Below are 26,924 nucleotides of genomic sequence, written 5' to 3' on the forward strand. Positions count from 1 at the left end.
CTGCAAATGTGCCTGCAAGGATTAATGTCCCTAAAACTAGAGGACATGACGCCAACTCAAGAATGCATGAGCATGGCGCCAACGTCCCATCTCTCAATGATGGTGACGTTATGGCTAGGCCCACGGCTCCCGCCAAGAAACGCGGGAGGCCAATAGGTTCGATGGATTCTCGCCCAAGAAAGAAAGCGAGTTTGGCACAAAATAATCCATTAATCATCGATGTAAATAATCCATCTCATGAGAATATTCCGGATTATGGTTATGTCCAAGAGACATCATTGGGGGACGCTCCAATGTCAGAACCAACTCCAGAGAATAGAGAGATCTCCATAAATTACACTAGTGTACATGAGATGATGGATAGAAATTCTATGGCGATTGATGATGCATTTGCATATCATATTGCAAAAGGAATTATAGAATATGATGATATCGAACCTCGCTCTGTTGAAGAATGTCAACGAAGAGCAGATTGGCCTAAATGGAAAGATGCGATCCAGGTTGAATTGGATTCACTAACAAAGAGACAGGTATTTGGGCCTGTAACGCAGACACCCCCAAATGTAAAGCCTGTTGGCCATAAATGGGTCTTTGTTAGAAAGCGTAATGAGAAAAATGAGGTGGTAAGATACAAAGCCCGCCTTGTGGCGCAAGGTTTCTCACAACGCCCTGGAATCGACTACGAGGAGACATATTCTCCCGTAATGGACGTGATAACGTTCCGCTACCTTGTCAGTTTGGTAGTTTCCGAAAAACTTGACATGCAGCTTATGGATGTGGTTACAACATATCTCTATGGGGATCTAGATTCAGAGATATATATGAAGGTTCCAGATGGACTTCAATTACCCAAATCAAGTGGCTCTAAACCACGGAGCGCGTTTTCAATAAGATTAAAACGCTCACTAAATGGATTAAAACAATCCGGACGGATGTGGTATAACCGTCTAAGTGACTACTTGATTGGGAAGGGATATATTAACAATGAAATATGCCCATGCGTGTTCATTAAAAGAACAAGTTCCGGATTTGCAATCGTAGCAGTTTATGTCGATGACATGAACCTAATTGGAACTCTAGATGAGTTGAAGGAAACTGCTAAATACTTGAAATCCAAATTTGAGATGAAAGATCTTGGGAAAACACGGTTTTGTCTCGGTTTAGAACTCGAGCACCGTAGTGATGGAATCTTGATCCATCAGTCTGCATATACTCAGAAAATCCTAAGGCGCTTTAATGAAGATAAAGCAAAGCCTACGAGTACTCCCATGATCGGCCGTAGTCTTGAGCCCGGAAAAGATCCGTTTCGTCCAAGGGATGAGGACGAAGAACCATTAGAGGCCGAGGTGCCCTATTTGAGTGCAATAGGCGCATTATTGTACTTAGCTCAATGCACAAGACCGGATATCTCATTCGCAGTGAACTTGTTAGCTCGACATAGCTCTGCGCCAACACGCCGCCATTGGATTGGTATAAAGACAATCTTTCGATACCTAAGAGGTACGATTGATATGGGCCTATTCTATCCCTACAGAGAGAAAAGGAATGACGGAAAATTGGGATTGGACCCCAAAAGGCAAAACGCCCCCGTCCATGGAATGGCCGCCGGCCATGTTGCCGCCGCCGGCGCCGCCATCGCTCATGGTGGCCGGCGTTCTCCTATCTCCCTCCATCAAAACGACAATGATGTCTTGATGGGTTTTGCTGATGCAGGGTACCTCTCTGACCCTCACAAAGGTCGCTCCCAAACTGGTTATGTCTTTACCATGGGAAGCACTGCGATATCTTGGAGGTCTACAAAACAGACCCTTGTTGCTACTTCCTCAAATCATGCAGAGATTATTGCTCTACATGAAGCTGTACGTGAATGTGTATGGCTAAGGTCTGTAATTCGACACATTCAAGGAAGTTGTGGTTTGAAGTCTACCACAAATGAACCTACATGCATTTATGAGGATAATGCAGCTTGTATTGAACAAATGAAGTTAGGTTTCATCAAGGGCGACAACACCAAGCATATATCGCCTAAGTTCTTTTATAATCAGCAACAACAATCACTTCTAAAGATTGAAGTGAATCAAATCCGATCAGAGGATAATGTAGCGGACTTATTCACTAAGTCGTTACCTAAATCCACCTTCGAGAAACATGTGAAGAGCATCGGATTGAGAAAGTTATCCGAACTCCCACGATTATAGCAATCAGGGGGAGATATCGACATCAGGGGGAGTTATGATGTCTACATGTTCGATCTCGAAGAGTGAAGGACGTGTTGTGCTCTTTTTGTCCTTCGACCAGGGTTATTTTTATCCCACAGGGTTTTTTGTTACCTGGCAAGGTTTTTAACGAGGCAACGGATGAAGCGTCACCACCAAGTTTGAAGCGGCACAAGGGGGAGTGTTGAAGGAATATCGATTTAGTGTGCCTTATCAAACTAGGAGTAGCAATAGGAGAGAAGGTTCTAGATTTCCCAATCCTACACGGATTGGTATTCCTTGTAACATTAGAACTAGCACTTTGTAATCCCTATATATAGGGCTCCTATTCTCAATAATAAGAACACATCTCTCTCATCAATCTCTCTCAAATACATTATACTTAAACAAGAAGAAGAAAAAAGCCAAGACACAAAGAATAATCAAATTTCAAATGGAGTATATATGGAAAGTTGTAATGATGATAGATACCTAGAGAGACAATGTGAGGAGTTCCCCTTCCCCTGAGACATCCGCTTCCTCTGACGCCCTATCCCTCTTCCTATTTTTCTCTCTCTTCTCTTTCTCAACGAAATAGTGCACCCACTCAACGAGAAGCAGCATATGGGACCTCCTGAGCACTCCTCCCCCTCTTCTTGCACCTCCACCGCCATCTTCTCTTTCCCTCTCTCTAGTGTTCCCTCCTGAGCACTACTACTTATCTCTGTTTCTCTATTTTCCAAATTGCAAATAAGGTCCACAGAGAATGGTGGACTCATGGGGAATAACCGAACCCCGCAACTTTTGATCCAAGTGCAATCTTCCAATGTCGTTGAATCAGGCCCTACCACTATCCTAAATCTGGCCTCAGTGTATTTGCGTTTACAGGACGACTCTCTTAAAGTTCGGGAATTTGTATATCCGAGGAACATATGATCCGACTCAAGGGGCACGTCCGTTCCATCTAGAAAATGGAACAAAGGAAAATAGGAGAAATTGTCCTGACCATCATTTGCTTGTAAGGTACAGCAACAGGAAGCAGATGTAAGATTTTTTCTATTATCAGCACCCCGCAAGTTACTGATGGCGCATATAGCGAACCCCAGAAACTTGTTTGCGAGCCAATTGGGTGGTAACTGCACAGTTACGGAAGACCCTCTACTCTGATGGTTGAACCAATCTGGAATATCACTTCCAGGAAGAGACATAGTCATATGGTAATAACGACCAAAAACAGAATCATTCTCCTACACATTGAAATCAGAGAGTTAAACAAAATTAGAAAATTGGGGTGTTTGTATGTGTATGTGCATTCTTTCTGAGAGAGGGCATAAACCTGATTATCAGTAGCAGTTTCCACATTATCTATAAATAGATTGGTATTCACCAGCTTGAAGCAATTAAAAAATCTGAAGAAAATCTGTTCACCACACGGAAGCTGTGGTGTTGAAACTGTCTCCAAAGATGTGCAATTCTCGGCCTTTATTTCTAATATACTTGATGAAAGCTCTGGTATTGATTTCAGTCTCTTGCAACCTTCCAGATAGAGCCGTTCTAAACAACCCAAGCGATTCATTGCTGCAGGTAAACTTTCCAAATTCTTGTTTCTGCGCAGTATTAATGTTTCCAATGAAGATAAATGAGCAATACCATCCGATAATTCCAAGAGATTGCAGTCGCTTAAATTAAGTTTACCCAGAAGAGAGTACGTAGGATTTTGGTGGTTCCATGTTGGCCACGAGGAAAAGGGCGCCGTCATTTCTTTACATCCATTACATGATAATGATTCCATACACGAGATAGAAAATGGAAGTTGTTTTATTCCACTTCCCTCCAGTTCAATGCATCTGTCTTCCTCATCACCTCCCTCTAGTCCAAGACAGAGTTCATAATATCTATGTAAGGCTGTCACCGCATATTTCTCCTTTCTACCCAAGAATGTCAAATTCCCAAAGTTCTCAGGCAACTTTGAAAGGTTAGAGCACTCAGTCAGATTGAGATAATGAAGGCATGCCAAATTGCAGATATTGTCGGGAAGACAGACAAGGCTTCTGCAGTTTCTCATACTCAACTCCTCAAGCCCAGTAAGGTTATTAATAGATGAGGGTAGTTCTTTAATTGCTGTCCCGTCTAATCTAAGCACCCTTAGCACCTTCATTACTTCTGAAATCTCTGGAAACTCCGTAAGTTTCGAGCAGCCAGATAGACAAACATATTCCAGAGATTTCATGTGAATGCTGCTCGGAAGACTCCTGAGTTCTCTGCAACCAGCGAGGCTCAAAGCATGCAGCCCGGAAAGATCATTAATTGACGAGGGCATTTCTATAATTGCAGTCTCATCTAAGTAAAGTTTTCTCAACTCCTTCATATTTCCGGATATATTTGGGAACTTCTTGAGATTTGAGCAGCCGTCTAGGTACAACTCAACTAGGCTTTTAAGAGCTGAAATGGATGGGTGAACCTCCAATAAACTTGTACAGTCCGCAAGATTCAATTTCTCGAGATTTGTTGCCTCAGTGAAGTCGGGGGTTTTGATTAGATACTTTGAGCCACTTAAATTGATGTATGTCAAGTTTTGCAAAGGCTGTAAAAAACAACAAAGGAAAAACATACATTAAAGAAATGAGAGATATGAGAACTAAATTATATTAATGAAGACATGACACATTCATGATGCATGGTTTTACGTACCTTAGTTTCTTCCCATAGTTGTTCGATATGACTATAACACATGTCAACGTAAATAAGATTTTTTGGTAGAAAGTCAATTGGTAAAGACTTTAGTGGGTATCCATGCCACACAAGAACTCTCAACTCATTCAAAAGAAACTTTAAGTTCTTACTCACGTATTGTACACAGGGTTCATAATCTGCTCCTCGCATCCATGCACTTCCATAAACATATCCATCTTTATGATAATTTTCAGAAAGCTGGAGTAGCCTTAGTCTCCTCATGCTAACAAAAGCTTCATCATTTACGTATACCTCTTTTAACTTTGTTAAGTCTAGGATTATGCCTTCAACTGCTTCCGTAACCTGCATAACCAATCGTGGAAATTACAAAGAGTGAGTAATAAATGTCCAGAAGCTAGCTTAATTAACAATATGATGCAGATATATATATATATATATATATATATATTTATCATATATAAACTCATTGAAAAAATATGATTTTGGTTGAAAAGTTGAACTTTTTCTACTAAATATTATGTATAGATCTAAGATATGAAAACGGAGATCATGATCTTACATTCTTACCGTATTTTGAGCTAACACTTGGAGAACATTTTCATAACCCCATAATCTACTACACCTTCCCGGATCCTTAGTAGATTCTCGGTGGACGATGTCCTTGCCCACTTCCTGTATCAAATCATGCATCTCTAGTTCACCACAAATTGAGACAGTTACAAGAGATCTTTCTACCAAAACTCTTAGTCCATTATGAGGGAAAAAGCCACAACTTTCATGAAACTTTGTTACAAAATCTTTGTGCTTCGTCTTAAAGAAACATGCAATATCTAGAAATATGTTCTTCTGATATTCATCCAATCCATCATAGCTTGCCCAAAGCACACGTCCAATGTTATTATCAAGAAACGTGATTGGGTTTTTCTTTATCTTCTCCAACTCATATTCCCACTCCTGTATAGTTCTGTTATCAAGCAAAGCTCCCAAGACTTTGAGTGCTAAAGGAAGACCATGCGCATATTCTACAGCACGTCTTGAGATAGCATTGTAACACACTGAGTTTTTGTTTGTTCTGAAAGCATACTGGCTAAAGAGTTCAAGAGCTTTTTCAGTAGTGAATAACTTGGGCTTGTATATCAAAAATCCAGCTAGTAATTTTTTATCTCTAGTGGTTATAATGATTCTACTCCCACCACCAAATGAAGGTTTCTTTCCAATCAAGGTTTCAATTTGGTCTAGATTGTCCACATCATCAAGAACAAGAATAATTTTTTTCTTACCTAGTCTTTCCCTTATAATATTCAGGCCTCCAACCAAAGTGCGTCCATCTTTTACCTTCAAAATTCTAGATAAAAGTTCTTCAACCATTTGTACTGCACCATTTTTTGCGAGGAAACCCTCCTTCACATTATCAAGAAAGCACTTATGTTCAAATTGAGGACTGATTTTGTCATAAACAGCTCTAGCGATGGTTGACTTGCCGATACCGCCCATTCCCCAGATTCCAACAATGCGAAAATCATCCATCCCCATTTCTAATAGCGAATCAATTTTATTTATGTGAGAGTCCATTCCAACCAAGCCATCAGTTTTACTTACTGAGATGTGGATCAATTTCTTTAAGATGTCTTCTACAATGCTCTCGATAAGCTTGAAATCATCTCTGTGAAATTAGAAAATAAATAAATAAATAACAATATGGAAGTGGGAGACATTAATTTGAAGCATGGTCTATTAAAAATCAACCAAATAGTTGAAGGATAAAAGCACAGATTAAATCCAATTAAACTAAAAACTGGACAAAGAGTGATTTTATCACTGCGATATTAGTTGAGCTCAGGATGAGTCCTGCAATTCTTCTGTACTTGAAGATAGTGTGAACTTTTAATGCACAAATCAGTTAAATTCCTCTTGATTTCATTCTATGACGAAAGATCAGGCCAGAGGTTATATATGTTACCTGACTTACCTCAGTAATATACCAAGAGTTCAAGACTTAATTATATGAACACTATGAATAATTATAAACATCATTACGACTTGATCATGAAAAAAAAAAAATCATAAAGTATGAGCAGGAAACTTCAAGAAAATAATTAATCTTCAGCAGGAAACAAATAGACTAATTATGAAAGAATTTGAAGAATATTACTCATAGTTTTTGGAGACCCAGCCAGATAAACCGATGGCTCTGGTTAAACCAGCCTTCCAGCTCTCCACCTCTTCTATGTTGGCTTGGGAATCACGTTCATATTTTGCAAACGCTTCTGCAAAACTACCCTTCAGTTTGCGACAATCGGAGGGATCTACTTCATAGAAAATGGGCACCACAATCTGCCTCTGCCTATCCATACACTCCAGGATCTGGACGAGTTCTTTTAAGCACCATGTGGAAGAGGCATAGTTTTCAGAGAAAACTACAATCGAAAGCCTCGAGTGTTGAATGACTTCGAGTAGCTCCGAAAGGTCGTCGCCTTTTCTAAGCTCTTCGGAATCTATGAAGGTGTCGAGTGCTTTGTGTTTCAGAGCTTCGTATAGATGGCAGACGAAACGCCTACGTGTGTCTTCGCCCCTGAAATTGAGGAAAACGTCGTATTTCCGACTGCTTCCAGACGATGAGGAAGCACCAGCCATTAATTAACAAGCACAAGGGAGACTGAATAAGCTGATCAATAATGGACTAGGAATGAAGAAGTACTCGATTTTCTGATTTGCAGTTGTTGGGGGATATGAAGTTCCACGGGATTGAAAAAAATAGGGGATGCCGCTACATACAAGTAGAGCCAAATCAAGATGCGAGGGGACGGACAGTCAGAGGACTACCATAGGAAAGCCCGCCCCTGCTAGCTAACAGACAGAAATCGATAGTCTCTATGTGAATCTCTTCCTGACCGAATCGGGCCACCCTGGCTGGGCATGCATAATTTGATGAAATCGATGGAAAAGTCGTATTTGAAACTGCCTCCAGATGATGCAGACGAAGAAGCAGCCATTAATTAACAGGCACAACACAAGAAAGACGATGAGGAAAGATATGAACTGAAAATCGATCAGATTGCTGGCTAGGAAATTGGGGATATGATGTCGCTAAGAGTGTGTTTGGATGAGGGAAAAAATGATGGAATTTAATTGAAAGTGAGGATTTCATAATTCCTAGAAGTCAATTCCCTCGTTTGGCGTTATCAGATTGGAAATTTTAAATTTCTCTGTGGAAAAAAAATGAAGGAATTGGTTACTTAAAGGAAAATAATTTGTGGCCTCAATGAGGCCTAAGATTTGTGGCCTCAATCTTAGGTGTCATGCCATGTCATCCACACACATCACCTATTTGTCAAATCATGCTATGTAATTCTTGAGAAAAAGACAATCTTATCATTTCAAAATCTAATGACTCTAAATTATTTTGGATTTTTTCTAAAGAAAAAAAAAATTGGTTTTTTTTTTTTCTTTTCATTACACTCATTCTTAGATTTAAACAACATCAATCGAGAGTGCAAAAAAATTCATGTAATTCAGTCAATAGATTTGCTCGTACGTTCGATTGATAGATTTGCATAACACATGTATATGAATTCAACCTTTGTTGGGTTCCTGCAAATTTTAGAAATATAATGTGAAAAATACATATTCATATGATTGTATATATTCTTTTGTTCATTGTTTTCTCTTTATGTAGGTAGGGTTTAAACGTTAGATTTAAATTCATTATTTTTTGTTTGTTTTTCCCTTATATCTAGATTGTAGATATTAATTCATGGCTGCTAATGTGGCAATTTTTTCTTACCTCTTAATTTAGCCATAAGTATTTTTCAAATTCAATTTATTAATGCTATTTTTTTTTGGATGAAATTAAACAATATTTGGAAAGAAAAGTTAAGGGGAGTGAAATTTGCACCCATCTTATTACAATCTGCACCCCCTTTCTAATTTTTTAACATTTTCTGATGCCCTCTTACATGTGTTTCCCATATTACCCTTCTTCTCCAACCAACTCAAAGTTGCATCTCATCCTCTCAAACCTGCTGTGCAAAGAGAGAACAGACCAGTTGCAGAGCCTAAGCTTCTGCAGCAATCGGAGAGGGGGCCAAAGCATTAGAAGCACAGTGACACAGACCGATCGCCAAGCACAGTGAACGACGATGACGGCCGAAACAATGAAAACACCCATCCATCAAAACTCCATCAAAACTGAAAACCAATTATACCAATAATTTTCCCAACTTGTTTTCATTTGATATCAGAACTTTCATTTAATTTCTTTTCCTTCGATTTCTCAGCATCCAAACAAAATAGTTATCTTCACAACCAAAGACCTTCAAAAATCCTGACTCACTTTCAAAAACAAACAAAATCTAAACTGCATTTCCCGTAAAAATTACTAACTCAGCTTCCAGGAAACAAAATTTATTGCAACCACCGACATGGAAATTATTCCACAAAATATTCTGAATAAGTTAACAAGCTGATGCTTAATGCTTCATATTTCTTGATGGGTGTGTTGAAGTGTATAGGGAAAACAAAACAGAGTAAGAGATGCCTCATTTTCTATGACCGCAATCCGCTTTCCATGTTGAGATGTTAGTATATGATTGAGCAATATAGTCTGCAACATCATAAACAACAAAACTGATCAAAACCCAAATTGAAAAAAGACAATGAGAAGCAGAGAAACCAAACCCCACCTTTCCGGAACCGAGAAAGCCGGTGATAATGGTCGCCGGAACACGGGTATCGAGACCCAAGATCAGATTCTCGTCTAGATTGTAGCTTGAGGCAGAGACCATGCTCCTGGAATACCCAGGATGAGGCTTCTTGGCATGGCGGGAATTGAATTGTCGGGAAACGAGGGAGCATAGGCTTCGGAGGAATTGAGAGGAGGATGAGGAATCGTGGATAGGAGGATGAAGGAAGTGATTGAAATTCTTGAGGGATGTTCTTGAGAGTAGGATTCTTGCAGTCGTCGTCGATTCTTCCTCCACAGTCGACAATTGAACGAACTACCACCAGAAGTGTGACGGCGACGTTGAGAAGAAGAGAACCGTGCCTGTGCGCCGTAGTGGGGGGCCGGACGCCAGAGTCGCTGGAACTTGCCCAGAAACCGTCAGAGGATCGTGAACTTCGGGTCTTCGACTCTCTCTCTACAACCAGTGCATGGATGATCCGAGACCACCAACAGGTCGACGATGAAGAGACGCGTCGATTGATGGTGGTCCGCTGTCGTGTCGTGGCCGGATGGCGAAGATGGAATCGGGTCGCCGGTAGGAGCACTCGGGTCAACGATCCGCCGCGGCAGGGTCCGTCTTCTGCAGCTGAGCAGGAATCTCTCTATCGCAGGCCAGCTTTAGCGACTCGGTTTGGTGTCCATCGCCGGAGACTAGAGTAGGAGATAGAGAGGGAGGGAGGGAGGGAGGGAGGGAGGAGTGAGAGTTTTGAGACACAGAGATAGAGAGAGAGAGAGACTGAGGAAAAATGGTTGGAGAAGAAGGGTAATATGGGAAACACATGTAAGATGGCATCAGAAAATGTTAAAAAATTAGGAAGGGGGTGCGGATTGTAATAAAGGGGGTGCAAATTTCACTCCCCAAAGTTAAACGTCTATTTCTTGGCACATAATTCAATATATTAATACCATTTGGAAAGAAAATTAAAGGAAAAAAATTTAACTAAATGAAGAAAAATATTGGTCAAAGAATCTATAGACATATCTATTAAATTAATACATAATTAATAGCTGATATTTTTTTGGTCATCTAATTAAATTTATTAATGTAATTGATTCACCCCCTAACACCTATTTGTCAAATCATGCTATGTAATTCTTGAGAAAAAGACAATCTTATCATTTCAAAATCTAATGACTCTAAATTATTTTGGATTTTTTTCTAAAGAAAAAAAATTGGTTTTTTTTTTTTTCTTTTCATTACACTCATTCTTAGATTTAAACAACATCAATCGAGAGTGCAAAAAAATTCATGTAATTCAGTCAATAGATTTGCTCGTACGTTCGATTGATAGATTTGAATAACACATGTATATGAATTCAACCTTTGTTGGGTTCCTGCAAATTTTAGAAATATAATGTGAAAAATACATATTCATATGATTGTATATATTCTTTTGTTCATTGTTTTCTCTTTATGTAGGTAGGGTTTAAACGTTAGATTTAAATTCATTATTTTTTGTTTGTTTTTCCCTTATATCTAGATTGTAGATATTAATTCATGGCTGCTAATGTGGCAATTTTTTCTTACCTCTTAATTTAGCCATAAGTATTTTTCAAATTCAATTTATTAATGCTATTTTTTTTTTGGATGAAATTAAACAATATTTGGAAAGAAAAGTTAAACGTCTATTTCTTGGCACATAATTCAATATATTAATACCATTTGGAAAGAAAATTAAAGGAAAAAAATTTAACTAAATGAAGAAAAATATTGGTCAAAGAATCTATAGACATATCTATTAAATTAATACATAATTAATAGCTGATATTTTTTTGGTCATCTAATTAAATTTATTAATGTAATTGATTCACCCCCTAACATCTAAAAGGAAATGTAAAAGGGTAAAGTTGGTGTTACCATAATATGATGTGTCAAGATATATTATGTGGAATTGAAAATAAAATTTGTATTTACTTACATGGCATGACACCTAGGATTGGAGGCCACAAATCTTAGGCCTCATTGAGGCCCCATATCATTGCCCTTATTTAAATTCCTCACTTCAATTTCCACCAAAATAGGTGTCATTTACGAATTTCTTTGAAGTATTCAATTTTTATTTCCAAAACAAGACTTTTTACTATTTTATCTTTTTATTTGTTTTAAACTTTACTAATTTATTACACATTTCAAATCCTAAATAGATGCAACCAAACAATAGAAATTGCAATTAATGGAATTTTAGATTGATGGAGTTAAAGATTCCATCATTTATAAATTCCTACGGATTTTATAATTTTCTCATCCAAACGCACCGTAAAGGAGAGTCCAAGTCAAGCATGCACCCAACGAGTTCCAATGGTTGGCATTTGGCAATACTCGTGCAACTCATCAGGATGAGCACATATCGGCCCAATTTCTACAGCCCGGCCCAATTCCATGCGTTACAGATGACACCTGTTCTTTTTCTACATCAAAATCGAGATGAGCAACAGATTGCACACTTTTTTAAATGATCAAGATTTACCAGTACGTATATAGTCGCAAGAAAGAGGAGAGAAAAGAACTTGAAGGATTTTATATATAGGAATGCTTGGTAGCATCTACCAAGTTCTCATAAGAACTGTTGCTTTCCAATAAATCAAGAATAATGCTAGGTGAACCACTTTTTTGGGTATCACTTGCATCTTACCGTATATGACATCTGATGTGTCACAATCACATCATCTAAAGAATACTGGGATAAGTTGGACGTTTTGCCACATAAGGTGGAATGAAGTAGTACCTAAAAAGGAAATTCACCTGGCATTACTCATAAATCAATAACCAAAATACCAAATCTTGTAAAAACCAAACTTCATATTCCTAATGTATAAGCAATTTGGGGTTCAATGCATGATAATTCGAGAGTCAGTTTAAACTTTTGACACTCGCTGCAACAACAAATTAAATGAAGTAGCTATCAAATTATAAGCCTGGTGCTGTCCCGCATATTTCTTTTTTTTAGGGGAATGAATATTCATTAATATTCGTACGACTTTACACAGTCATTGCCAGGATAATCCATACACCAGAGCTTCAACTCCCGAAGTGCTTAATCATTACTTTTGCCTATACAGCCTAACATGGAAACAAATCCCTGGCTGAAGTACAAAGATTGAATGAACAGACGAAGCAAATTTGGTTCTCAATTCTTGAAATACAAAGTAATCGAAAACATGAAGTACATAGAGAATAAGTAATTAAGACCATCAACCACATAAGAGTTCTTTTTCTAGTAAATAATAACTAGAACATGTAAACAACAATCAAGTGGATGCAAGATACAAACCACCATTATTTAGGTAAATGTGTTTATTCAAAAAAATTAAGTAAATGCGTTAAGTAATAAGGTGCAAATGAAAAACAGCAGTGCCATAAACACCAAAGCAAGGAAGGAACATAATGAGCGCATGAATCCTTCTTAGGCTCAGTTTGTCACTGATTTTGAAACTGGTTTTGACCGCTTCTGATATTGTTTGGTGGTGTTTGGTAAACCATGGAGGATCAGCTTCTGACCCGAAGTGCTTCTCCCAACTACCGAATTGAAGAAGCTACAATTCGTAGCTTTTGATTTCAACTTCTACAGGAATCAACTCCGGACGTGGAAGATTAAATGAAATTTTGATGAATATCCGAATTGTCCTCATGTTTTTCTCACTTTTACATCCTTCTCTCTCGCACTCTTCCCTCTACAAAGATCTTGACAGCCTCATCTACAACACCTCCGCCTCTTTCTCTTCCTCTTCACTAAAATTCAAGAGAGCAACATCCCCCAATTTTGAAGAGGTAAAACATCTGACCCATAATCCCAAATTCTCGAGATCAATCAACAAAGTAGACTCAGACCCATCTCCATATCTCAAAAGCTCATCAACATTGAATTGAAACCCAGAAAAACCATCTCAAAATTCCCAGAAAAGAAACTCATAATGGCACTTGCAAGATTAAAAGTCGACTCAAATTCCCCTTCCTATCTGGGAACAAACTCGACATAATCATCACAGCATCAGCATCTCACCATGGTTAAATTTCAGAACCCAAAACAAAGCATAGATGCAGAATTCATGAGAGTGAAGAGAGAGAAAGTGAAAAAAAGAGGGGAAACGAGAATGGGTAAATGAAATTGAGTAAAGAAAAGGAGTGGAAAGGTAGATCACGAGGAAAAATCAACCGGATGAAGATGAAATATGCTATTTGGCTTTTCTTCCTTCTGCCCTGATCGTTGTGGATGAGGAGAGATAATGGTCTTCTTCTATTTTTGTTTACTGTTCGATTCTTGTTTCTAAGCTTATTTAATGTTTTTTTTTTTTGGTAATTTGTTGTTTCTTTGGGCTGGTCCCTTAATGAGAAATGCACTGCACTCCAAAAAAAAAAAAAAAAGGAAAAATCAATAGAAAAATGTGCTTCAAAGAAACAAAAGGAAAAATCAAAAGAAAATATAAGAAGAATGAGATGAACATAATCTTTTTTATTTTAGTGGTATTTATTTGGGTATTTTCAACATTTATGTCCTTTAGTAATTATAAACCATCAAAGAACTTTTCACTCACTGGTTACTAAACACTCTGAAATTGCTTTTCGTCCTCACAGCACTTTCAAAAACGGTTTACCAAACACTCAGTTGCTTCGTGTCACAACAAAATCGGAAGTGCTTCCTTTCACAGCAAATTTGAAAGTGTTTCCGCTCACAGCATAGCAATGGCTTAGTTTGAGATTGCTGTGCCATGAGAAGAAGCACTTCCGAACTTGCTGTGAGAGTAAGCACTTCCAAACTTGTTGTGAGAAGAAGCAGCTGAGTGTTTGGTAAACTGTTTTTAAAAGTGCTGTGAGAACAAAAAGCAATTTCTAAGTGTTTGGTAAGTTGCAAGACAAAAGTGATTTGGCTAAGTATAATTACCAAAATGGTCATACATGTCAATACACTAGGCACATTACTCATCTCATCGTCTCTTTTTTGTACTATACTATTAAAATCAAACCAAGCAACAACCTTGTTAATTAACTCAAGGGCTTGTGAGACATTCTTCCCATGAACTCTGCAATTTCTATTTTGGCATAAAAACCAAGCAATCACTGCAAACCATTCTAGCTCCCAATCTTTAGCCACAGTTGCAACACGATTAAAAAGCTCCATGAAATTTTGTTCTTTGCAGACATCCACCAAGAAAGTATTTTTCCATACATCAGTAGCTACTTTACAGTCCTGCAAACAATGAATAGCATACTCTTCCCTGAAACCACAACTCCCACAGCAGGCAGTAGACCCAATCTTTCTATAGAACAAGACATGTGAGCCCCAGAAAATTTATTGAGCTTAATTGAGATCATTTAATAATTATTTATTTACGATCTCGAAAATTATTAATGGTGCTCGGAAATTATTTTCAGAATTTTTCACTGAGAGAAATTCTTGATTTAAGGGTTTGAGAGTAACGTACACGACACAACAAGTCCATGAGAATTTTCGGAGAATTTTTCTGATATCCGAGCTAATTTTTACGAATTTTGGAAGTTTTGGGGATTAAAGAAATTATCAAAGGAAAATAGAAAATTAGGTGGAGCGATCTAAGCTGTTCACTTTCTCCACCGACTGATTTTGGCCGTTAGATGTTGTTTAAAAGGGGATGGACCAGATTAGATCGATCTAGAAGGCTCGGGAAGGGATCAGAGCCTTTGACCCGCGACCCGACCCGAAAATGAGATTCAGCCGGAACTCCTCCATCCGGCCATATCCTGGCAGCACACTACCGGCGTTCGACTCCTCTTCTCAGCGCTGACACGTCTATGGTGATGGATCGTCCATGCAAGGATCTTGGAGAGAGATTCGAAGCTTGAAATGTTGAAGCTTTTCCGGGGACTCCGGTCACTGTTGTCGATGCTTGAGGTATATAAATTGATCTTCTCTTCACGCTCTACATGATAGTACACATAATTTTTGATTTCGCATGAGTTATGATAGAATGAGATTTTTAGTTGTTTTCGGTGCCAACGGAGCTCACTGTGCACAACATTTTTCTAGGCTTCATGGTTTGATTTCGACGTTGATGATCATCCTAGAGCAAGAACCCGTGCTTGGTAGTGCTCAATTTCAGAATCTATGTAGTGGAGTGCAAACCTGAGTGGAATTGGAGGGTAGCAGAATGTTGGCTTCGAAGTTAGAAACCATCCTGTTTAGTGATTGTGTTCGAAGCTACACATAGTAGCAATAATTGTTATTAACATAGTAAAGGTAAATTTCATTCTCATACTCCATGCGTATTGAGACTGTTTTGCTCGGTGCAGAAATGGAATGGGTTGTGGATGTATGCTTATTGTTGGTTCTGTTGTATTTCGATCGATTAGAAAAGGACGAGGATAAAATAGGTAGTTGGTTTAACTTCATTAATGCTTCCGTGTTTTCAGCCGAGTTCCCCAAAAGCCATTTTCAAAAGCTACTTTTAGTAGGTTTTGATTTCCAGCTGCCCAAAGAAGCGCTTCTGCCCAAAAGCAACAATTTTAAAGTTTACCAAACAACCTCACTTTCCTCCAGAAGCACTTTTGGACCAAAAGTAGGTTCCTAAAGCAATACCAAACTGGGCCTTAGTCTTTGTCCTAATGTCATTCTTCTTCTTCTTCTTCTTGGTGCAAGTGCTTCTCTTTCTCTACGAGTTGACATAGTTTGATATGATAAGTACGTAATTGCTGCTACATGATGTGTTATGAGTCTAAGTGACACTAAACTCGTTATTAATTTAGAAAAAATATCCATTTACCCAAATTTGAGCTACACTAACCCCATTTACCTAAACATCTTATAACATTGCTCACTTACCCAACAAATTACATATTTTTTGCCTTAATACCCAATTAAGTTATTTTTTTATTAATTTTTGTTTATTTTTGAGAAAATTTTGCCCTCTCTCCCTTTGTCACTTAGAGAGAGAGAGACTTCACCAGACTTTATTGCCCCCAATTAAACTTTATTGCCCCGTAATAAACTTTTTATTGCCTCCCAATAAAAATTTATTGGGGGTTAACAAAAGTCTCCGTCGACCTCTTTGCGAACTTCCGACAACCTTCGGACCGGTGACCAGAGTCCCGCGTCCTATTTTATTGTCCCCCAATAAACATTTTACTGCCCCCCAATAAACTTTATAAAAATTTATTGGGGGGTAATAAAAGTCTCTGGCGACCTCTTTGGAAACCTCCGGTGATCGGTGATGGGATTCTGGAGGCCAGTTACCAGAGTCCAGCGGGGTCTTCAATGACTTTTTAATTATTTAAAAGGCAAACTTGTTTTTCTATATTTAAATTGGGTAAGTGAGCACACAAATCTTTTTTTTGTTTTTTTTTTTTTTTTGAGTAAATGAAGATTTCATTGAGAATCGCAGGCCTGAACGACACTTACAAATATCCCAGAAAAAGGGAATCATGGACCATTTGCTTAAGACATTGAACCTCGCTTAATCAAGGAGCCTAGCAAACTATAACATTACCCTACAAAGAGATAATTTTGTGTGAAAACTTCCTTTGCCAATGCGCTCAATTGTGGTGCGCTGAAAGCTTCCATTATCAAGATGTAAAGAAAAAACATCAGAATCTACAAGCTAAAAAAGTCAACCATAGACGTAGTTTGTTCGATGATTACTATAGTTTGTTTTTCTATATTTAAATTGGTTAAGTGGGCACACAAATCTTTTAATGGAGTAAGTCGACATTTATTGGGCCCAAATTGGGTAAATGGTCAAGAGTAGAGAAAAAAATGATTACTATAAGGCCTCGTTTCGTTCACGGAAAGGAAAATAATTCCTTTATCTTTTCCATGGGAAGGGAAATGAAATTTCCCAACAATTTTTCATTCTGATGTTTGGTAACGTAAGGAAAGTTATCAGGAAAGTTGTTAAAAAGTTTGTAAATAATGTAATAAAATAATATGTTGTGAGTAATAAATGCAAGGAAAGAAGGGAAGAAAGTGATTCATTTGAGATTTGGAAAGAACCACTTTCCCTCTTATTTTCTCTTCTTTCAGGAAACGATTTTCTTTCCTTTTGCATCCCAAACGCAGGAAAGGAACAAGTTTCCTTTCCTGATACTTCCTTTTCGCGAACCAAATGTGGCCTAAGGGTGGTTCTAGTTGGACCTCCAAATTTGCTATTTGGACCTCTCATATTTAGTACACCTCTAATTTACTTTTTAGAATACTTGAAAAGCTAAGTAGACCTCCTTATTTTTACCAAAACACCCTTGAATATGAGATACAACAATTTGTTACTCTACTTTTTATCTCTATCTTCAACCATGAGAAAAAGAATAAATCAAAATCACATGATATTGCTCTCTTATGAGTAGGTCTCTCATCCACCAAAATTAATCAAAGGTTCTTGATCTTGACATATTGCTGAAATCCTTTTGAATTTGCTAAAAGAAGGATTTCAAGTGTTTTGGGTTGGAAGATCGAGTAATAACTATATCATAATATTCAATGAATTTAGTTTAAGGAAATTCTAAATCAGATTATTTTGAATTTATTTTTGTATTAAATGATGGGCCATGTATAGAAATTATTATTTTTACTTAATTATTTTAGGTAAATTATAAAACTATATGGCAATATAAGGAAATTCCGGAAGAAATAAAAAAACAATTTAATTGGATGTTATATTTAGGGAGGTAAGAAGAGTATTTTTTTTCTTCTTCCATTTTTCTCTCTTTGTCCTTAGTTGTCTTTTCATATGACTTGACAAAGTCTATTAATAATTGAAAAAAGTTGGAAGTTCAAATATTAAATTTAGAGGTCCAATTAGAATCACCCTTACTATAATCTTTATGTAAAAGATTAGTAGTCTTAGTTTCAATCAAATTAGGATATGCTAGGACATTTCTATTCCTGGATTGGATTTCGTCCTTGATGTTTTCACATGTTTCAGCGAAACTACCAAAAACTGCACACTTGTCACATTTGCTGAAATACTTGTCCCGACGTACGACGCAATTCGATGAGAAAGATATATAATTTGCTGAAAATATTTACAGTGGGCATTGGTTCGTCGGATAAGAGACAGAGCTTAAAGGGTTTAAGAGGTTTGTTCCCTGTACACTTTCAGATATTCAAATATATGATACTTTATATGATCATATCATGAAAAAATTCTCTAACATTGAAAAATTGCTTACATCTACCCATGTACACTTTCAGATATTCAAATATATGATACTTCATATGATCATATCATGAAAAAATTCTCTAACATTGAAAAATTGCTTACATCTACCCATGCAAATTAGATTGTAAATTTCAGTTTTATGAACCTTTCACTGGTACTTGCCTGTTTCATTCTTTGCATGCATTTCATAATCGTGCCTAAAGCAATACAACTCTGTTTTGTAAAAATATTGATGGGGATATCTTTTTAGGCGTCTTCGCGCTTCTTGGAGTGACCTTGGCTTTGAAACCTAGGTTTGGATTGGCGGCGGCACTCTTCCCTAAGGCAAGGCTGTGTCTGTGGAGCGATGAGGTACGGCGACGACACAAGGCAGGCTTCAGCGTCGATCGTGGATTGCGGCAAGAGGTTTCTAGATTGGAGGCCTCTTTGACCGTTCATTTTTGGGTTCGATCCAGTCTTTGATTGTTGGCTCTGATCGCGGTGGTTGACGATGGCGGTGCTTAGGTGTATACTATTTGTGCCGGCGGTTGCTCGGGTGGTGTTGTTCTACGGTAGCGGATTGGTTCTAATTGCTTCGATTTGGGCTTCGTTTAGGTGGTTGAGGATCAGGTTATGAGTCAAGGTTTCTTCAAGGGTGGCGGCTTTGAGGCGGCGGCTCAGAGTTTGGTGCTCTCCTGCTAGCTGTGCTGAATCAGACGTCGGTAGGATGGTTTGATGATGTGGGCAGGAAGGCTGCCGGAATTGATGGCGGTGGTGGAGGCAGAGTGGCAGATGAGGATCTAGGCTCCTGCTAGGTTGGACTGGACTTGGGCCTGGGCTTGTGGGCTTGGCTTCAAGGTTGGTTTGGTTGGGCCTGCTCTCTGGGTTGTTAAGGAGGGTGCTTTGCCACCCTCAGTTATCACTTAGTGGTGCGGGTGGGCTTGGCCCAAGAGCTGGACCTTCTTGGGTGTTTTAGGCTGATTTATGGTCCATGTCCAAGCGTTTTAGTTCATGGCTTCTATAGGAGTTGGTAAGTACCTGAAAGAAGATTGGCTTTCAAGCGACTTATGAGTAAAGATTTGCTCATATTTGTTGGATAGGAAGTGGCTTTCTGTTAGTACCACAATTGTGTGCTTGGCTAATAGGGAGTTAGAAGATGATTTTGCCCTATAAGACATGGAGTTTCTTTTCTTCTAAGTTCGCTTATTAAAGTGAGCTCATCATAGAATTGTACAGAGTTTGTTTTGCTTAGAATAGGGTTTCCGCTTTGCTTGCCGGCTATCTTGTTGTAAATGCAGCTTGACTCTAGCTATTGGTTGTTGCCAACTATTGATTTCAATGACATCAATTTCTATCTCTAAAAAAATACAACTCTATTTTGTTGAACATATTCACACAAGTATTTCAGAAAAGGCACATAAAAATGTTACAAATGATTTATATCTCTTGTCCCGAGAAACCTAGAAACCTTGGTACAACAAAGCTCGACAAATTGATTACCTAAAGTCCAATTAATGTTGGTTTCCTGCATATGAAGGCTGAATCTGCATTTCCAACCATCCGTTTTTTTTTTTTTATCCCAAATTAGTGTTCCATATGATATTTGCTTCTATCCTCTTTGTTAATGCAAATAGTACTAAACAGCTTTGAGCATCAAGACCTTCTTTTGGAATTCGTTTCACCTATGTTGTATAATAGTCCTTCTATTATCAATAATAATTTCAGACATGGGGCTGAGCCTCCCAGTTAAGCTGGGTTCTAAACCCCGTTTAAAAAAAAAACAAAAGGTTAATGCAAATCGTACTAAATAGCTCTGAGCATCAAGATCATCTTTTGGAATTCGTTTCACCTATGCTGTATAATAGTCCTTCTATTATTAAGAAGGACTAAATTCAGTTTGCCCCCTCCAACTTTGGGACAAACATCAGTTTGGTCTCTGACCTTTTTTTTTAATCATGATGGTCCTTGCACTTTTATTTTTCATCCCAAAATTTAAATTTGGATCGAAAGATGACGTCACAAGCTGAGCTGGCCCCGATATGGGGGCCCACTTTTTAGATTTTAGAAGAGCAAAGTGGACATTTCTAAATTAATCTAATTTCTAATTTTTTTTCTCTAATTTTCTCTATTTTCTTCTCTCTCTCTCTCTCTCTCTCTCTCTCTCTCTCTCTCTCTCTCTCTCTCTCTCTCTCTCTCTCTCTCTCTCTCTCTCTCTCTCTCTCTCTGTTCTTCCTCTCTAGATCGACAACCACGAAAACCCTTCTGCCACTTCCACCTCCACCTCCCTTCGATCTGAAGCTCCATACCACGCCGTCTCGCTCCTCGTCCTCCTCCTCGATCAGAATCGTTGGCGTAGGCACAACCTTCTCTCTATCTCCCCAAACCCGATTAAAGCCTTAATTTCTCACATTCACTCAATTCCATGAAATGTCACCCCCGGTTAGTTTCTCCATGACCTCCGAGTCGAGCTCCGGGGAAGAAAACTTCAACCCGAAGCCCAACCAGATTGCAAAGTAAAAGAATCGAGTGAGGGTTTGGGGTGTGATGGAGGTGGTGGTATTCTGTGGGCGAGGACCAAATCGGAGCTGGAGGCCGACGGGCCAGAGAGCCCTAGCAGCAGCGGTTATGCCTGCAGGTGGGGCACTCCTGACCTCCGATCGCTTCCCTTCCGATCGCCGGCGCAGATCTTTGATCCATCCTCAGGTAAACAATCACAGAGACTTGATCTGTTGGTTTCGTTATCTGTTGGGAAGTCTGTTCTTTTGGGAGGCTTGTGATTTGGATGTGCCCAGAAAGAATAGGTTTTGGGTGTGGAGAGAAGATTTGGGGGCCGACCATTTCGGTTTGGGAGTGCTGCTGGTGAAGCTCCAGTCGAGACGTTTGCTGGTAGAGGACGTAGTGAACGTCATCGTTGCAGGCGGTGCGGTTCCAGCTTTGGTGAAACATCTGCAAGCGCCGCCGTCTACCCGAGTTTGATGGAGAATTTCAGGGGATAGTGGGAGCGTGTGAGGTGTGAACCCGAGAGAGAGAGAGAGAGAGAGAGAGAGAGAGAAGAAAATAGAGAAAATTAGATTAATTTAGAAATGTCCATTTTGCCCTTCTAAAATCTGAAAAGTGGGCCCCCATGTAGGGGCCAGCTCAGCTTGTGATGTCATCTTTTGATCCAAATTTAAATTTTGGACGTGCGTGATGAAAAATAAAAGTGCAAGGACCATCATGATTAAAAAAAAATGTCAGGAATCAAATTGATGTTTGCCCAAAGTTGGAGAGGAAAAACTGAATTTAGTCCTTATTAATAATAATTCCGGATGTAGGGCTGAGCCTCTCAGTTAAGCTGGGTTCCAAACCTTTTAAAAAAAAATAATAATAAAAAATAAAAAAGAGGCACTAAACAAACAAAAACAAAATGCACCCCCCAATTTTTTAGTCTTTATTTGGTTCAATTTTCGAGCTTTTTCTGCACCAACATGTCTTCTTTGGGTGAGAAATTCAATTTTTTCCAGCATGTACTGACACTAACCTATTTCAAGCTCTGCATTCATACTTGTGTCTAAAGCAATCCGACTCCTTACTTTGTTGAAATAAATCTCCCATTATGCCACCCATAATAGTTATTAGTGACGCATATGACTTGCGTCGCCTATACTCTTGTCTCTAAAGGGGTCTTCCCTTGTAGTGCTCATTCCTCTAAAGAAACAAGCAATATCTAGAAATATATATGTTCTTTTGTGAACCATCTAGTCCATCAAAGCTTGTCCTCAGCACACCTTGGATTCCCTTGTGCGGATTTTTCTTGATTTTCTCAAACTCATCTTCCCACTCACGCAAACTTTTGTTATCAAGAAAAGCTCCCAAGACTTTGAGTGCTAAAGGCAGACCATGAGCATATCGTATGGCATGCCTTGAGAGATGATCGTACTCTTCTGATGGTTCGTTTATTCTGAAAGCCTACTGCCTAAAGAGTTTAAGAGCTTCATCACCACCTAATAACTTGGGCTCGTATATCTCATCTCTACCTAGCAAGTGTTTATCTCTAGTTGTTATTATGATTCTACTTCCCCCACCAAATGAGAAGGTTTCCTTCCAAGTAATGTTTCAATTTGGTCCAAACTGTCCACATCATCAAGAACAATAAGCACCCTCTTCTTACATAGCCTATCCATTATCATCTTGGTCATCTTGGAACCCAAAGTGCCTAGATTCCCACTGTACATACCTCCAACAATATGGAGTATTTACTACATCACCAAGCATAAGTAACACCCACTTTGGGACATCCACGAGACATGGCAAGGCCCAACCGCGACATCCATCGTGTAGCCCTATGTTCAAGCTACGCCACGGTATCCGGAAGTCGCAAATCCGTCGCCGGGAAGCCACCTTCCCGGCCTTGCCAACATGCCCTCACAAATAGGCTTTCTAGACTAGAATAGTGGGTTCTTGTCCCACATCTAAGAAAATGTAAAGGAGAAGCATTCCTTCACCTATAAAAGGAATGCCTCCTCCCACTTAAACACCATTCCATCTCCACTCCATTACACACTTTGTAATGCACTTGGGCCGCAAGGCTCAACACACTAGTATAAGCTTTCAAGTGGACGTAGTCTCCCGCTAAGGCGGGAGGTGAACCACTATACTTCGCTTGTGTCACTCTCTCTCTCTCTCTCTATCTCTCTCTAAAGCTAACTAGAGATCCCAACGGATCCAAACGTTAACACCCACTTTTTCCCTTCAAGATTCTAGATAGAAGTTCTTCTTGCATGCCCGCTCGCTGCACCATTCTTGTTGAGGAAAGCTCCCTTCACATTTTTAAGAAAGCAACAACATTCAAATTCAGAAGCGATATTATCATAAACAGTTCTTGCGCTGGTTGTTTTCCCTATACCACCCATTCCCCATATTCCGACATAGCTAGCGAACATCATCTACCCCAACACATAGCAGTGAATTCATTTCATTCATATGAGAAGCCATTCCAACAAGGCCATCGTCTTTACTTGATGAGATCTCTGTCAACTTACTGAAAACATCTTCTACAATATCATCATGATGCATCATCCCTGCAAAATTTGAGAAACATGCACTATTGTAAATGAGTCAACCGCTATCGAAACTTTGTTGTTGTTGTTTTTTTTTTCCTTATTGTTTACACCCGGATTGCCAACCTCTAACTCAACAATTATGATAATTAGTAATAATTTATTTAATTATTAGCATGATTATCTTCATAAGAAGAGACATGTTCCAACTAGAATTGTTGGAGGAAAATTAGCTTCTTGACATGATAAGAATTCCATACAACAAGCAAGGACAATGAAGCTAAAGTCATTGGTGATCATGCAAACTCTCCAAAGCAAGTTGATCATGGATTAATTAGGATAGGACTCTTCTAAGCTATTACGTGTTTAGTAACGTTGTTAATCATGTCTAACAACTGGTATAAGGAGGGGTTGGAAGATTGGTGCATGAAAATTGATAAGCCACGTGTTAGATGATAACTATGTTGTTATTTGTGGAAGAGTTCTAATGCAATAATTAAACCGCCTTCAATTAGATTGAAACAAAGGCAGCTGCGTCGAAGGACTGAACCACTTCAAAAACTCCATCATGGGTTTGCTTTCATTTTTCTTACCTCCAGATTAGTTTAAATGTTTCTTCATTAGTTGTTAGCTATACTAGTTCAAGTCATGTTCCTTGTACCTAGTATGATTTCAATTATTTCCATTACAATGCTTTTTTATAATAGTTGTTTCCTCAAGCTGTTTACTCTTTAGCATTCATTTTTTAGCCTTTCTTGTGTACTTTCTTGAACTTTATTGATTGCTCTTTACTTTTCTGCTCTTTAGATTACCGCTCATTTACTTTATCGCAATTTACTTTATTGTTCTTTATCTTTCTACACTTAATCTAGAGTTTACTTCCTCACTCTTTTATTATTGTACTCTACACTTTTGCACTATGAGTAACTTATTTGTTCGGCTACCAATCACCATTCGCGACTCATCCATTGAACAACATTCATTGAACAACCTGAAAGTTCTTCTCTCCAAGCAATTGACCCTCAGTCGAGATTTGTTCCTTCCTCGGCTTTCAATTGCTCGAAGAAGTCAGAGAACGCGCATCATATTTATAATTGCACACGTTACCTTAATAGGGATGACAAATATTCACATCGGGGGTGGGTCTCCATTGGATCTCCGATCTTAATCGGGGAGGAATTTTGGGACAATTGGGGAATGGGAATGGGGATCCTTGATCTCTATTTTATTAAATCGGAGATGGGGCAGGGATGATATTGCAATACCCATCCCCAAACCCGTCCCAACAATAGTTTCTCTTCTTTCTTTTTTAATTAAAGAATGTATTTAAAAATTAGGACTTTATGTTACTTTGATTTTAATTTTTCAAGAAAATAAGAGAAAAAATGTGTAATTACTAAAATTCTTATAAGAGATCGGGACAGGTATGGTGGTCTTATACCTGATAGGAATGAGAAATCCCCGATAATCTTTATTGGGAATTGGGGAGGGGATGAGGCAAAAAATGAACTTGGTGATGGGGATAGTATTGTGATCTCCATCCCCAACTTGCCCAATTGCCATCTCTACTGCTTGAGAGTTGGAAGAGTTTCTTTTTGTTTGCGGGGGATGGGGGGGTGGGCGGGGCCACCCAATTTCTCAGGAAAATCTACCCCACGAGTTGGGTTATTTTACAAAAGATGGGAACTAGAGTTGCACAAGTAAGACATTTTTTTTTTCGAGGCGTGTGTTGCTTAGTATTTGCAAAAATAGATCAAACTAGGAAAGTTGGAATCTAAATCTGATCAAGAGTAAGAAGAAAATTACTCATAATTTCTCGAATCCCAGCTAGATAAGTTGGTGACTCTAGTTAGAGAAGACCTCCAGCTTTGCACCTCTTCCATGTCGGCGGTGGAATTGCGTTCTTGTCTGGAGAAAGCTTCCGCAAAACTACCCTTTAATTTACGAATCTCAAAAGGGTCTACACTACTACAATAAGTTAATCAGACGACAGACATTTTGTGTTGTATGATGACCAGCCTCACTGTGGTCTAAACAAGTTTTGTGTGATTGAAAAATCACACAACGGTGATTTCACCGTTATGCAATATTCATTTCCTCAAAAGATAATTATTTCTGTTGTGTGAATTCTGCGCAGGCATGTGCTTGGCATAGCATGCGCGGGGATGCCTCGGCATTGACATGGCTATTCAGACAACAGAAAATGAAATTTAGTTGTTGTCTGAGATTCATAACACACAACAGTTATGATTTCTTTGTTGTCTGAGATTCATAACACACAACAGCTATATTGTTTATTTGTTGTCTAAGATTCATAACACACAACATATATAATTTGTTCTTTGTTGTCTGAGATAAGTAATAGACAACTACAATGAAATTATTTGTTGTCTGTTAATTGATTCAGACAATAGAGATAATTTTATTTCTGTTGTGTGTTATGAATCTCACACAACAGAATGTTATTTTCTGTTGTTGGTTGTTAGTTCACACAACAGCTATATTGTTTTAACTGTGGTGTGAATATTGTAATCGAATTGGCTAACATCTAGTAACTGTTGTACGAGAAGCCTTAGTTTTGAATCCTTTTACAATCAGACAACATATTATTCTGCATTGTGTTGTATGACTAAACCTTGGACAACTGAGATTGCCTCATCAAATGAACAATATATTTTACCGAATGAACAGTACATATAAAGCCACATTGATCCATATAATTAGTGTAACTATATGAGTTGCGTTTGTCAAGTACAACCAAACATCCAAACTAGATAATTAAACTATCAAACAAACAAAGAAAGCATTCCTAGTCTAGCTAGACCCATGCATGCATGAATCAAAGCTGATAATTGTTGTATGTCATATCTATCAGCACAAGTAGAAATTCATCATGTTGAAGTAGCTATACATGAATCAAAAGCTGATACAATATCCTTTGACATCAACAAAATCTTCATGCATGTGCCATTTTATCAAGCATCTTGTGCACTATATTCTGACTTGCATGACCTCCAAGGTTATTGTGAAGCTTCGTAAGTAGCACATACTGCAGCAGAAGAGCATGATACATACAGTACCTACAATAGAAAACTAAACTCATCTAAATGAAAATGTACAAAACAGAAATTCAATGAGAAAAACTCTAATAGCTAGATTTAAGTTTGA

General features: G+C 38.5%; 2 protein-coding genes and 1 pseudogene across 2 annotated transcripts; all 3 read right to left on the reverse strand.

The window, feature by feature from the left end:
• Positions 1-3,619: 3,619 nt before the first annotated feature.
• On the reverse strand, positions 3,620-6,422 carry LOC112164200 (disease resistance protein RPV1). The gene is made up of 5 exons (XM_040505793.1): positions 5,457-6,422; positions 4,887-5,231; positions 4,586-4,779; positions 4,108-4,444; positions 3,620-3,802 (listed from the first exon to the last, which is right to left on the reverse strand). Exons 1-5 carry the CDS (start codon positions 6,420-6,422, stop codon positions 3,620-3,622), a joined length of 2,025 nt encoding a protein of 674 aa, XP_040361727.1.
• A 615-nt stretch (positions 6,423-7,037) lies between these two features.
• Positions 7,038-7,523, reverse strand: LOC121049180 (TMV resistance protein N-like). Its single transcript, XM_040505797.1, has one exon. It carries the CDS (start codon positions 7,521-7,523, stop codon positions 7,038-7,040), a length of 486 nt encoding a protein of 161 aa, XP_040361731.1.
• A 14,881-nt stretch (positions 7,524-22,404) lies between these two features.
• On the reverse strand, positions 22,405-23,609 carry LOC121049182 (annotated as a pseudogene).
• Between the last annotated feature and the right edge of the window lie 3,315 nt (positions 23,610-26,924).

This window comes from Rosa chinensis, chromosome 1, assembly GCF_002994745.2.
Source record: "Rosa chinensis cultivar Old Blush chromosome 1, RchiOBHm-V2, whole genome shotgun sequence".
Classification (NCBI taxonomy): Eukaryota; Viridiplantae; Streptophyta; class Magnoliopsida; order Rosales; family Rosaceae; genus Rosa; species Rosa chinensis.